Source organism: Teleopsis dalmanni, chromosome 1 (assembly GCF_002237135.1).
Source record: "Teleopsis dalmanni isolate 2A chromosome 1, ASM223713v2, whole genome shotgun sequence".
NCBI classification, from domain to species: domain Eukaryota; kingdom Metazoa; phylum Arthropoda; class Insecta; order Diptera; family Diopsidae; genus Teleopsis; species Teleopsis dalmanni.
This window is the reverse complement of record NC_051846.1, coordinates 113,952,705-113,967,439: the sequence shown is the minus strand read 5'-3', so window position 1 is coordinate 113,967,439 and position 14,735 is coordinate 113,952,705. Positions and strand designations below refer to the sequence as shown.

The 14,735-nt window shown below is 33.1% G+C and overlaps 2 protein-coding genes across 2 annotated transcripts; both read left to right on the top strand.

The window, feature by feature from the left end:
• Positions 1-9,305: 9,305 nt before the first annotated feature.
• On the top strand, positions 9,306-10,319 carry LOC119665604 (uncharacterized protein K02A2.6-like). The gene has a single exon (XM_038074830.1). It carries the CDS (start codon positions 9,306-9,308, stop codon positions 10,317-10,319), a length of 1,014 nt encoding a protein of 337 aa, XP_037930758.1.
• A 326-nt stretch (positions 10,320-10,645) lies between these two features.
• Positions 10,646-13,498, top strand: LOC119665603 (uncharacterized protein K02A2.6-like). Its single transcript, XM_038074829.1, has 2 exons — positions 10,646-10,942; positions 12,626-13,498. The coding sequence occupies exons 1-2, from the start codon at positions 10,646-10,648 to the stop codon at positions 13,496-13,498; spliced, it is 1,170 nt and encodes a 389-aa protein (XP_037930757.1).
• Positions 13,499-14,735: the final 1,237 nt, after the last annotated feature.

Here is a 14,735-nt window from a genome sequence, read left to right as displayed (position 1 = left end):
AATCAAGACAAGATTTTATGAAATATCGAATTTAGAATGCAATATATTGGTAGGAATCAATGTATAACATAACTATAGATTTTAAGAAACAAGTACTGAGATATAAGGAACTTATGGAAAAATTTATAATGGATGCGAACGATACTGAGAAAACTCCAACAAAAGTAACTTCACATTCTGTAAATAATACATATATAAAACGTAATAAAGAATTGAGTAATAATAATCAAAATAATCGTAAGGTTAACAATAAAGTAAACACTAAAAGTAAAAACGCTGCAAAGCAGCAAGAACAGAAAAATCATGCAAAAATAAAGCAAGCAAAGCTAAATTAAACAATATTGATGACGATGACTCAATCGAAAACGTGAGACTAAATATCAAACGACAAATTGAGAAAGGTCATGGCAATATCGATATGAATTTACCTTTTAGAACTGATGTCAGAGTGGAAATTAGAACTACTGTTGAAACTCCCATATGGAGTAAACAGTATCCTTATCCCAGTAAATCAGTAAATTTTTTTGTTAACAAAGAAATAAATAAGATGCTTCAAGAAGGTATAATCAGGGCAAGAAAGAGACCATTTAATTCACCCATATGGATTGTACCCAAAAAAGGGACAAATACAGATGGTACTCCTAAACTGCGCATGGTAATCGATTTTAAAAAAAATCAACGAAAAAACGATCTCGAATAGATATCCTATCCCAGACACTAATTTTATCTAAATTGGGAAAGTCGAAGTACTTTTCAACAATTGATTTGGAATCTGGATTTCATCAGATATTGATGAAAAACGAAGACATCGAAAAAACTGCATTTTCCGTTTACAATGGAAAATACGAATATATACGAATGCCATTTGGTCTGAAGAATGCTCTAAGCATATTCCAGAGAGCTATGGACGATATATTAAGAGAACATATCGGAAAAATCTGTCATTTATGTATTGAAGATATCATAGTTTATTCACAGAGCATTGAACAACATAAAAAAGATTTATTGAAAATAATACAACGTTTAAAAGAAGCAAATACGAAAATTTCATTGGAAAAATCAAAGTTTTTGCAAAAAGAAATTGAGTTTTTAGGCTATGTTGTTGTCCATAATACTATAAAAACAGACCCAAATAAAGTAGCTACTATTAATGAATACCCATTACCACATACTCTTAGACAGCTTAGAAGTTTCTTAGGTATGACAGGCTTTTATAGAAAGTTCATAAAAGATTATGCTTTTGTTACAAAGCCACTTACGAAATATTTAAGTGGAGAGAATGGCAGAGTATCTACATTTAGCTCGAAGAAAATAGAATTAAAACTAGACGAAGAAGCAATTAAAGCCTTTGAAAAACTAAAGAAATTATTAGTAAATCAAATGGAACTAAAACAATCTAATTACGATTCAAAATTCGTGTTAAGTATTGTACTTTTATTTTAATGAAGTACACAGTTTGAGTATATTTTAGCTACTGATTTTATTTAAAATAATGTTGTGTTTTTATACAAAAATATTTTAAGACTAATTTCTACATCAAGGTTAAATTATTATGATTTTAATGGACTGTATTACATTTGTCAAAAAAGGTTAAAAAAGGTTAAAAAAGGACGGAAGTCCCAACACTTGGGATTTTCCTCCTATTGTTTTTATGAATATATTTTATTTTAATAATTTAAATACGGTTGCTAAAAAATGTTACTATTTATCTATATTTTTCCTTAGTACATAATTCTAAGAATTTAAATGATAATATAAACTATAATAATTAAATATATGGTATAAATTCATGTTCGTGATTGAACAAGTATTGACGCGTCGAATGTTGGTGGGGTACTTACCCAAAATGGCAAGCCCATCATCTTTATTTCTTTTATATATTGAATCAAACGGAGCAGAATTATGCTACAAACGAAAAAGAATTATATAAGTTAACAACGCAAACATTGATGCGCTTTAAATTTATTAGTATCAGCAAATAAATATTTTTTAATAAATATTATCTTACTCATTTTAATAATTTATTCATTGTAAAATACTAACAATAAAATAATTTGTAATTAATTTCCAGATACTACGTCAGCATAAGATCATATTTCTTTTTTTGGATTCTTATGCTGAAGTACGTGCCATACTTAAAAATCAATAAATACAAAATCAGTTTAATAAAGCGCTACAATTGTTACAATAACAATTGTAAGCCGGACAATTGTTAGCTTATACAATAGTGTGGGCACTAAAATCATTACGAAACTACTTATACAGGGTCTCAGATTTAGAAAATCATATTGATCATCAACCATTAATATTCGCCGTATCTACGCGAAATCCTAACACCAAGATAAAAAGATGGATCGCCTTCGTTGAAGAATTCGCACCAAAAATTATCTACAAACCAGGAACTACAAATGTAGTGGGAGACGCCCTCTCACGGCAGTACTTAAATAATCTTCCAGAAAATTCTTCAATCACTTCTACACACCACTTCGCAGAGAGTAGTGATAACACTACCATAAAAGAAACGACCAAACCACTAAACCAATTTAAGCAGCAGATCCTATTATCAAAAACTAGATATACGATACATGAACAAATTACAAATTTCGATAAAACACGACATATTATAGAATATGATCCAATCTGACAATCCTGAAGTCTTTTAACAATCCTGAAGGAATACCTTAAATCTAAAGTTGTGATTTCAATCCATTGCACACCTGAAGATCTTTATGAAATTAAGAACCATTTAATCGATACATTCACTGACATAAAATTCACGTACACTAAAAATTTTCTAATAGATGTACTTAATACAGATGATCAAAAAGCAATAGTAGAATAAACACATACAAGTGCACACAGAAGTTATAGGGAAAATTTAAAACAAATATTTACCACATATTATTGGCCCAAAATGACCCAACATTTTAAAGAATTCATAAAACATTGTGGGATTTGTAATAGGAATAAATATGACAGAAAGCCTCAAAAGGTGCCAATTGGCGGGGCACCAATTCCCAAGAAGGAGGGAGAGTTAGTCCATATCGACATTTTTTTCGCGCAAAAACTTAAATTCATTACTTGTATTGATGCTTATTCAAAATATCTGTTCATTAAACAAATTGAAGATAAAACAAAACTCGATGAAAAAGTTTTGGAACTTTTACAGTCATTCCCAGAGGCAAAACAAATTACCTTAGATAACGAACCAGGGTTTTCGACACCTCAGTTTAAGTCATTAATGGAACGAATAGATATTAAAATTTATTATTGTGACCCACAGTATAGTTCAACGAACGGACAGATAAAAAGAATCCATTCAACGGTAATCGAAATAGCAAGATGCTTAAGACAGAAATTTAGTATTGTAAACGATTTAGAGGTTATATTTAGAGCCGTTCAACAATATAACAAAACAATTCATACGGTTACTAACTACAGACCGCAAGACATATTATATAATAAAATAGACCACCCCGATATACCAGAAAAATTAGCAAAAGCACAAGAAACTATTGTAAAAAAGGAACGACAAATTAAAAGATTTGAAAACGTACAAACCTAAAGAATCAATTTATGAAAAGGTAGGAGGTAAAAGAAACAAGTTAGATGTGAAATATAAAAAACAGAAAATAAAAGAAGACCTAGGGAAGAAAGTTAAAATCCATTACAGAAACAGAATAGTACACAAAGATAATATACGAACTTAACTTTATTTGTAGTTTACAGATAATGAACCGATTAATCATTGCACTTATCACCTTATTCGGAATCGCGAAAACGGAAATAATTGACTATACGAGGGAAGATTACGTACTAGTAGACAACGGCGACGCAGTAACTTACGAAAACTTTGGTGATATTTTTCACATAACAAACTTAAAATACATTAAGGGAATAGTTGAAGGAACCAGAAATGAAACTAATGAAGACATCATTAGGCGTTTTCGGTGGCTCGCAAGTACGGCAAAAAATGCATGTTGGCCTATGTTGGCCACGCGAGTCAATGGCATCACTGTTGCAATCTGTCAAATGTTTTGTTTTGACAAACAGCAAATCTTGTATATGTGCATATAAATCAAATATATTTTTATGAAAATATTATAAAATTAAAATGAACACGGAATTAAAAGGAATAATAAGAATATTGGAAATTTAAAAATAAAACAACTAAGATTGTGTTTGTTTTATTAATTTTACGTATGTAAACTACAAATTAAATGAAATAAAATAAATGTTACTTGGTAATAACTAACATAATAAAAAATTCAATGTGCTTAATACTTACGATTTCTCCATTCTTATTATTTCTTCGTTACTTTTCAAGATTTTTCAAATTTTTGAATTCTGTTTGAATTTTTATTTCCTCAATTTTTGACATTTGATTGCACTATTCGTTGGAATTTTCAATGAAGGTTCACAATAGTTCGCTTATTGCGTTGGTAACATTTTTTTTTTTACTGGCCGATGTGGTTGGCCAGCATAACTATGCTGGCCGAGGTAGAGAAAATAGTGTTGTTGTTTTGCGTACATTGCGGCCAGTATAGGCCTGCATAGGCCAACAACTTGCTGTTTTTTGCCGTACTTGCGAGCCACCGAAAAGGCCTATTGTTAGAATAGAAACGCAAAATAATAAATCTACGACACATATTGACAGTTATAGCTAAATCTGATAGACACGATATTATCACAATTACAAAAGACTAATCATAGAAGAAAAAGAGGAATTAACGAACTAGGCATACTTTGGAAATGGATAGCAGGGTCCCCAGTTCATGTTGATCTGGTAACTATTAATAACAAATTAAACGAATTAGCAGAGAGCAATAACAAACAACTAACAACCAACTCACAAATATTTAAAGCTATATTTAGTATGTAAAAGATGATTCAAAATTTAGAAAACGGTTTGCGCAAGACAAAAGTAACGAAACAAACAAACAGACTAATACTAACTGAACTACAGAACTACCTATTACAAACAGTCACACTAGCTAAGGCAGGTATATTAAACACAGCGATACTAGATTTAAAAGAAATCCAAGACATAATCAAACATGAGAATACCAGAGTCACCCTAACAGATTTGATGGACGTATCTAAATTCAAAATTTTACAAAACTCAGATTTAATAATGGTACATATTACATATCCTATAATCAAAACTAATTGTAAACTATATGAAAATAGAGCTATAAGCAAAAAAGATGGCAAATTTTCAATTGAAAAAGAAGTTGTAAGATGAAATAAGATATTTCAAAATGTTCAAATGTGTAAGATAGAACTAAGTAATAGTTTTTGTAAACTATCCTTAAATGAGAGCTACTTAACAAACCTATTAAATCACTGTAAATCATCATGCACTAAAATAAAAGAAAAGAATAAGAATCTAGAAATAATAAAAGATGGTGCCATACTAGTCTCAGGCAATCACGAAGTTGACGAACACACCCTAGAAGGAGTATACCTAGTTACCTTTGAGACCAATGTAACAATAGATAATAGTACATATATAAATCAAAAAACTGTAATTAATAATTATCTGAAGATGAACCATCAAAACAATTTTGAGATAATAAAGTGTATAGAAAGTCATAATGAACAACTTAAACTTGAAAACATAAACTAATTACAACAACGCGTCAAGGAACATCCTATTACCTCATCAACTGTACTCTTGGCAACAATTGTTATTATCGCGTACGGCAGTCATAAACTGAGTAGACGTATAAAACAGTCTAGACGTAAACAAAATTCTTCTTCATTCTTCAAATGAAATTTGTGAGCAACTTCAAAAACAACAGAGTTGTAAAACATCCGCTGTATAAGAGCAGTTACTTCATTTCATTTAAAGAAACGTTTCTCTTTAAGAAAGAGGGGTGTTATCTCACACTCTCACTTTGTAGGGTTAAATGTAAAACTCGAAATCATTTGTAAAAGAAAATAAGATGGATTTTAAGTTATGATCTGAGCAAGATTTGAGTAAAAAGCTTTATTTGTAAGCTCAGACTATTTGAATATAAAAGTAGGAGCATTGCTCACTTAGATTAGATTCTTGTACCGTTAGAACACAGTTACATGTAAATGCTATTTATTTAATAAATATTTTTTTAAAACTTTCCGGACTTTCCGAAAACTTCCGAAAACCGGACTTTCAATCTCATTAATTTACATATAATCAAACAGCCAAGCTTCTTTCAAGTCCTTGAGAACAATCCAAACTTTCTTCACTTACATTAAGGCTCAGAAAAAACGGTGAACTTTGTTTATTTCGTTCCTATCAAATACGCAGATTTGGTTGGTTGTGCATTTCGCTTTGAATTAATTTCTTACTTTACCTACCGTCTAGCTAAGTCTTTAAATGAAAACCCGAAACGATAATGTAAACGCTAAATCAACTTTAGCAAAGTTCGTTGACTAACGTTCGTAATGTAAACTTCGTATTACTTAAAAACAATTTTAAAAATGAGTGAATGTAATAGTATTGACAGACGAGCGCACTAAATTATCATTAAGCAGCCTTAAATGATCATTTTAAAAATACGCTGACGCTGACGGTATAAATTATCATTAAGAAGTTGCTGTATCATATGTTTTTTGTTATTGAAAAAGCAAAAGAAAGAATTTTAAATTCAAAATGGATAAGCAAGAAAAATTAAAGAACCTTGCTTTAATTAAATATAAAATACATAAAAAGAATATAAAATATATAAAAATATATCGAGTATTTACATTTACCAATGTTTCCAAATATGTTTTGTTTACATTTTGACAACCAAATAGCTTGAAATTTGTTCCATTTTTTATTTCGTTTCGCTTGCATATGCAGCATTACCATTTCTAAAAACCTAAATGACGAATAAATTGGGTTTAATTAGGTCATTTAAAGACCATAAATGATCATTTAAAACTGCTAAATGAGCAAATAAATTATAATTTAGCCCCTTAATGATAATTTAGCTCCCGTCTGTCAATGCTATAAGCGTATCAAAAAATACTGTTATAAGTTATGCAAGTTCTTAAACAATATGTGGCCCGCATAAACTTTTGGAAGGTAGATACCCCTTTCATTAGACAATGCTTTAATTTTTTCAAAATATTGCAGCAGAAACCACACCGTAAAAGGTTATGTGCGACGAAATTGTAGCGAAATGATAGAAGAATTCACGGTTCGTAAGCATTTGTATCTAATAAACTGCAGCTGTAAGACACAAATGCATTCAATAACTTCTACAGAATGCAGCTGGTAGAAAAAGATATACAAACGTCCGAAATGCCTTTTATCCAGAAGAGCAATTATCTGTTACACTACGATTTTTGGCAACTGGAGAAAGTTACAATAGTTTGGGCTATCCCACTTTTATTTGATATATTGTATACCGCACGTATGTCGCACTATTTGGAAAAACTTAAAAAACAGTTATTTAAAGGTTAATATTTTATTTTATATATAAAAAACGAAAGTAATATTTACAATATATACAACTGTTTGAATTTAATGACTGCTATGTATAATATATATAATTGTTTACACTTAATTTTCTACTATGTACAATATATGCAATTGTTTAAGCTTAACAACTAATATATAAAATATTTACAAATTTGCAAACTGCGATTATAGATACTGCATCCTCTTCATCCATAATTCCGTCTGAGTGACCTTTGTGTTTCATGCGGCGAGATCTCTGGTGGCTTCCAATAAACAGTCAAACTACAAAATAAATAATACTATATCGGTTTATAAAATATTAAATAATACAAATTGCCAAGTATATTATAACAACAAAAAAACAAGTAAAAGGTCTAACATAAAAAATATTATATCGTTTTATAAAATATTTTAATAATACTTACAAAATTAAACTTCTGCTCTAAGCCGGAAAATGCAAGAATTCGATTAATAATCGTGTTAGCGATAAATAAATTAAGCTGAGTTGCTTATTACCATTTTTTTCCAAAATATGTTTAAATTGCAGTAATTTGCTTCTAAAAGACGCAAATTCTGAAATTTATTACTGAACAACACTGTATTGCCTAAGTGCCGATGCAAAAAGACCTCTCATGCCGAAATTTGAACGGTCATATTGTTTTTCTCTCACTCTCAATATTATAATTTGCATTGAAAACAATAACAATTATACAATAACAATTATAAAGCGTCCTTTATCCTGTAATCTTTCTTTTGTTTACTAATGATATCCCAATAACAGAAAATTGTAAAATAGCGACGTTTGCTGATGATACAGCTCTATTAGTTCTAATGAAATAGAATCAATTAAAACACTCCAGTTAGTTATTAATAATGTTCATCTGTGGACGAAACAACGACTAAACAATGGCGACTCAAGCTTAACAATACAAAATCGGTACACGTTGACTTCACGAATAAAAGGATCTACCACTGCAAATTAAATATAAATGGACTGGAAATACCTTGCGAATACAGCGAAATATTTAGGTATGACCTTAGACGCTAAACTACGTTAGAAAGAGCATGTGAAAAAGAAAAAACAAGAACTTGAGCTAAAGTATAAGCAGATAAAATGGTTAATCGGTAGGCGTTCAGTGTTATCGATACAAAATAAACTCCAGATTTACATTCAAATTTCAAAGTCTGCACAAGACTTACGGTACACAGTTATGGGGATGCATCAGTAAGAGCAATGTTATGATAATACAGCGTTTCCAAAACAAAGTACTTAGAAATTTTGTAAATGCGCCCTGGTACATTTGTAATGGAGACCTACATCGTGACCTAGCAATCAAAACCGTCGAGGAAGTTATAAAAACGTATGCTGTTGCTCACGCAACGAAAATTACACAACATAAAAATGCAGAAGTTTTACAATTAGTCAACGCAGCTGAGTCAGCACGGAGATTAAAACGCATAAAACCCTCTGTACTAGAGTTTATATATAATTTTCTTATTCTACTTAATGTGCATAATTTGATTAGCATGTGCCTAAACAATTATTGAGCATAACCTAAATAAATATGTGCATCTGTTTAAGATTAAGAGTTGTGCGCATGCGTACGAGATAAGCATGCGCCTAAACAATGATTTGTATTTTACTTAAATGTAACAAGTAAGTATAAGTTGCTAGAGTGTAATATAAAATAGACAAATATAAATATTGTAGTAAACGGACGTAGTACAACACTGGTAGTAAACGTACGTTGTACAACACGGGACAAGAAAAGAGCAGCTGGCGGCAAGATAAGCGTTTGGTGTAAGATTAACAATTAGTGTATTTATGTATAACTAGCGAAGCTACTACATTGGCGACGAGGATAAAGCTAACATGAATGCGGAACAGTTTAATTTGTTGTTGCAAGCTGTGCAAAAATCAAATAACGCTTTGCTTGAGGAGCTTCGTTTGTCGCGAACACAACAACAAATTGATGCGCCTTCTTTAACTACAGAGGCAGTTTCGTCAACATTCAGGAAGCTATCTGACTCAATGCTGGAGTTTTGCTATGATCCTGAAAATAATGTCACATTTGAATCATGGTACAAGCGTTATAAATCAGTTTTCGCTATAGAAGCAGCACATCTCACTGAGCCGACTAAGGTTCGATTGCTCACTAGCAAATTAAAAAATTTGGATTTCGAGCAATATGCAAACTCAATCTTACCAAAGGAACCCCATGAGCTTACACTCATGCAAACGGTTGCCAAACTCTCGTCTATTTTCGGATATCGCCAATCAAAATTTTCTCAGCGCCAAAAATGTCTTACAATTTCAAAACAGGATTATGAAGACTTTGCTCAATATGCAGCTCACGTCAGCAAACATTGTGAAAAATTTGACATCGTTAATTGCACTCCCGATGAGTTTAAAGCACAAATCTTTGTCAATCGCTTGAAGAGTTCACACGATTCGTTTACACGACTCGAGAAACTCCTTGCAAGACTCTACAATGAATCAACACAGTTTGGTGCACTTCAGACACAGGCGCAAAAGGATGCCTTCATCCGCTTAACACTTCAAGACCTCACTAATGAAGCTGAGCGTATAATCTGTCTGAAGCAAGACAAATACACTGTCGTCCATCCATCTTCAAGTTCAGAAGTTTTTGCAATTCACCATCGATATCAACGCAAAAATGAATCATTACTATCAAATTCTTCAACAAAAGACGAATCTTCGAAACCACCAACGCCATGTTGGTGTTGTGAAGGTCTTCATTTTGTTAAAGATTGCCCATTTAAAGGCAAAGAATGTTCAGCATGTAACATTATTGGCCACAAAAATGGTTACTGCAATATGAAGCCAAGCAAGTTGCGACGCAGAAAATCTCTGTCTGACACATAATGTCTGAAGAAAATTGACGAAACTAACAGAACGCAGCAGCATAGTAGGTATGTCAGACCAAATCTCAATGAATCTACAATTAAACTCCAACTTGATACCGGGTCGGACCAAACAATTATTTCCAAATCGAACTGGACCAAACTTGGTCAGCTAACCTTACAAACTACTAAATAAAAAGCTGGCGATGCTTCTGGAAATGTAATTCCTCTTCTGGGCAGCTTCGCTTGTGTTGTGAACCTAAATGGAAAAGAGGAATATGATGTGTGTTATGTCACACCACTTAAGTTGAACATGTTTGGAATTGATTAGATAACGACATTAGACTTATGGTCAGTGCCTATCAGTTCCTTTTGCAAAGCAATCCAACTATGTTAACTAGTAGCGATAAATTAAACGATGAAATAAAGGCTAGATTTCCGTTTCTCTTTTCTAATGACCTTGGCTGCTTTACGAAGACCCAAGCGACTCTGAGACTAAAAGGAGGAGCGCGACCCGTTTATCGTAACGCTCGACCAGTTCCATATGCAGCAGCTCCCATAGTTTCGGCAGAACTTGAACGTCTTCAACATCTTGGAGTAATGTCACCTATTGAATACTCACAGTCAGCGGCGCCAATCGTAGTTGTAAGAAAGAAGAATGGAAAAATTCATATATGTGTCTATTATTCTAAAGGTCTAAATGACGGTCTAGAGCCAAATAAATATCCTCTTTCAACGCCTGACCAAATATTCTCCAAACTCGCTAATAAGAAAGTCTTTAGCCCAATTGACCTATCAAATGCATTTTTCCAGATTCCATTGGACCAAGAATCTCAAAAACTGATGGCTATCAATACTCACTTCGGCTTATTTAAAGTACTTAGACTGCAGCAAGGTGTTAAAACAGCTCCTAGCATTTTTCAACAGATGGTTGACACAATGCTTAGCGGAACCAATAGCATTGAGTTTATTGGGTGATATGATCTGTTCGGAAATTAATGAAGAAGATCACAAAATTCAACTGTTTAAAACCTTAAAGCGTATTCAGGATTATAGATTCAAACTTCGCTTCGAGAAATGTAAGTTTGGAGAAACATCTGTCGAGTTCTGCGAACACACGGTAGATCAATATGGTATCAGACCACATCCAGGGAAACTTCGATCAATCCAAGATCTCCCAACAAATTTGCAACAAACATGAGCATTTTTAGGAGCTGTAAATTATTATGCGAAATTCATTAAAAGTATGAAAAGCCTTCACGGTCCTTTAGATGAACTTTTAAAAAAAGATAAGAAGTTTGAGTGGAAACAACATCATAATGAAGCATTCAACAAGATTAAAAATGTATTAGCTTCTGATCTATGTCTCACGCACTTCGATCTAGCAAAGAAAATAAATTTAGCTACTGATGCTTCAGAATACGATATGGGTGCAGTTCTCATGCGGAACGCTTCACCCAATTATGCACTACTCAGCTACATTCAATGCAGCAGAGCGAAGTGTCCTCAAATGCACAAGGAGGCTCGAGCTCTCGTGTTTGGATTAAAAAAATGTCACTATTACATTTCTGGTCGTCGCTTTACCATTCATATCGACCATAAGCCACTTCTTGCTATATTCAACCCGAAAAATGGCATCCCGTTGTTTACAGCGGCTCGCCTGCAACTTTATGCAACCACTATTCTGTCATACGACTTCTCTATTGAATACATAAATACTGACAGTTTTGGATATGCCGATATTATTTCTCGACTAATCGCAAACCGTCATAGATACCGTCATAGCATCTATTCAATTAGAAGAAGACGAGGACCTGAAAATCAACTGTTTTGAGGTAGAAACGGCCACCAAACTTCCAATCACTTTCACTAATATTCAAACAGCAACCAAAGGCTGCCATACTCTCAATAAGGTTACGTCCTACATCCAAAATGACTGCTGGCCTCAAAAGAAAAAACAAATCACAGATAATGAAGTAGCGGCATTTTTCCAGCATCGACATCATCTTACGATCCAACAACAGAGTATTTTCTTTGGTGAGAGAATTGTTATTCTCAAAATTTACCACCAGCAAGTCCTTGAAGATCTCCATAATGGACATCCAGGTCAGTGTCGTATGAAACATCTTGCTGCTATCAAAGTTTTTTGGCCAAACATTAATCTTGATATCGAACATGTGGTCAAAACTTGTAACACATGCGCTACAGCCTCAAAAAGTCCAATGAAATGTACTCCTCAACAGTGGAAAATTCCTTCTGCACCATGGAAACGAATTCATATTGACTACGCTGGTCCAATCGATGGCAATTACTTCCTTGTTATCATAGACGCTTTTTGCAAATGGCCAGAAATTGAATATTTCAACTTCAAGTACTACTGTAGCTAAAACTATTGAGTTCATTGAGAAAGCTTTTGCGCAACACGGCCTTTGTGACACGATTGTTAGTGATAAATCTCCGCAATTCATCTCGCAGGAATTCAAAAATTTTTGCGACTTCCAAGGAATTAATCACATATCTACAGCTCCATACAGTCCACAATCAAATGGCCAAGCAGATTGGTTCGTTGACCTACTCAAATCAAGACTTAAAAAGGCAAAGGGAAGTATCGACAGGAAGCTCAACGAATTCCTCACTTGTTATCGATACACACCATCCTACAATCTCGGTATGAAATCACCATCTGAGCTCCTAAATGGCAGAAAAATGAAAATTCGTCTTGACTGCATTAAACAGCAAAAACCGGAAGGCGAATTAAAAAAACAAAGTAATCAGCAAGAGACAAAATTAAAGCAGTTCAGCATTGGAGATAACGTTTACTATAAACTTCATTCCAATAATAATAAATGGACTTGGATACCTGCTGTAATCATAAAGAAACTTGGAGTAGTAAATTATGAAGTCAAAATTGACCAGGAAAGTAATGAGCGCGTTATTAAAGCACATGTAAACCAGCTGAAGTATCGTTATACAAAAAACGTACTAAATGAACTGCTTAAAGTTCCAGAATTCACGCATACAGTTGAACCGTTCATTGTTCCAAATCGAACTTATGTACCGGAAGAGATCCTATCCCCTGCTATCGAGCAACAGACTAATTCCAATGATGATTTTAATAGCAATCAGGAAATATCGACTATAACACGTTACAAAGAGTTAAGACGATCTCAAAGGGCTACAAAGAGGCATGCGCCACGTTGACATCAAGACTACCAACAATATTAAAAGGGGAGGACTGTAGTAAACGGACGTAGTACAACACTGGTAGTAAATGTACGTTGTACAACACGGGACAAGAAAAGAGCAGCTGGCAGAAAAAGGGCGGCAAGATAAGCGTTTGGTGTGAGATTAACAATTAGTGTATTTATGTGTAACTAGCGAAGCTACTACAAATATATAAATGTTGAAAATTCTGCGGGCGTCTTTAATGCGGAAATAAATGTGTTCATGATTGAACAGCGTAAAAATTTATAGTTTATTAAACTAAAAATGCTTGTTAGTCTTACATTAATAAAAAGAAAAAAAAAATAATTATGCTGCTTATACATTACATAACTATTTTATTTCAAATTACATCCTCCCTTTTTCGGATGGATTAGCTATTGCATTTTCTTCCCTTTTCCGTGCAATCACTTGGCAGCACCTTTGGAGTAGTAGATAGTTTTGATTGAAGGTTTTCTATATTTAATTGTAGCTTTCTGCCGTGGCATTCGTTGATTAATTTTTGGCGGTACCACTACAATTTTCTTCAAGCATTCTATCTTGCTCGTCTGACCTGGTAATCCCCACACTCCTTGTAATAACTGGCTGCGTGATCTTGAAGGGTTCAATGCTTTTATCTGCCAACGATTTTTTACAGCAGTACTTTGGAATTTTACTTCGTGGCCCCACATCGAAAACCGTTTAAGGCTACTCCAACGGTAGCCTGTTTGCTGTAAAAATTGATTCTCATGCTTCTTCAGCCGTGTATAAATTTTGGATATCACACATGTTGCCTTGAATGTAATTTGACGAAGTTGATTTTACAAAAGGTGTTACTAGTTCGCAAGTTTGAAACTGACTGACCTAATTTACGTATTTGCAAAAATCATTTACTCTTATAGCGACGTTTTCATTTGGTGGAAACCATTTTTCAAATCGATTACAGAAAACAAACTATCTTACCCGAATTGCGCCAATACCTCATTGATATCAAGAATAAGATCTATATATCTATCATATATCGTAACCGCATTCAATTTCCTATAATTTACTACTACTCTTTATTTTTTTTCTCCAGAAGCATCTTCTTTTTTGGGAACTACCCATATTGGTGAATTGTAGGGAGACCTAGAAGGTCAAATAATTCCATCTTCTAGCAGCTTTCCTATTTGCTTTTCAACTTCATTTCTCAAAGATGCAGGGTATGGATAATATTTGGTGTAAAGAGGAGTATCGA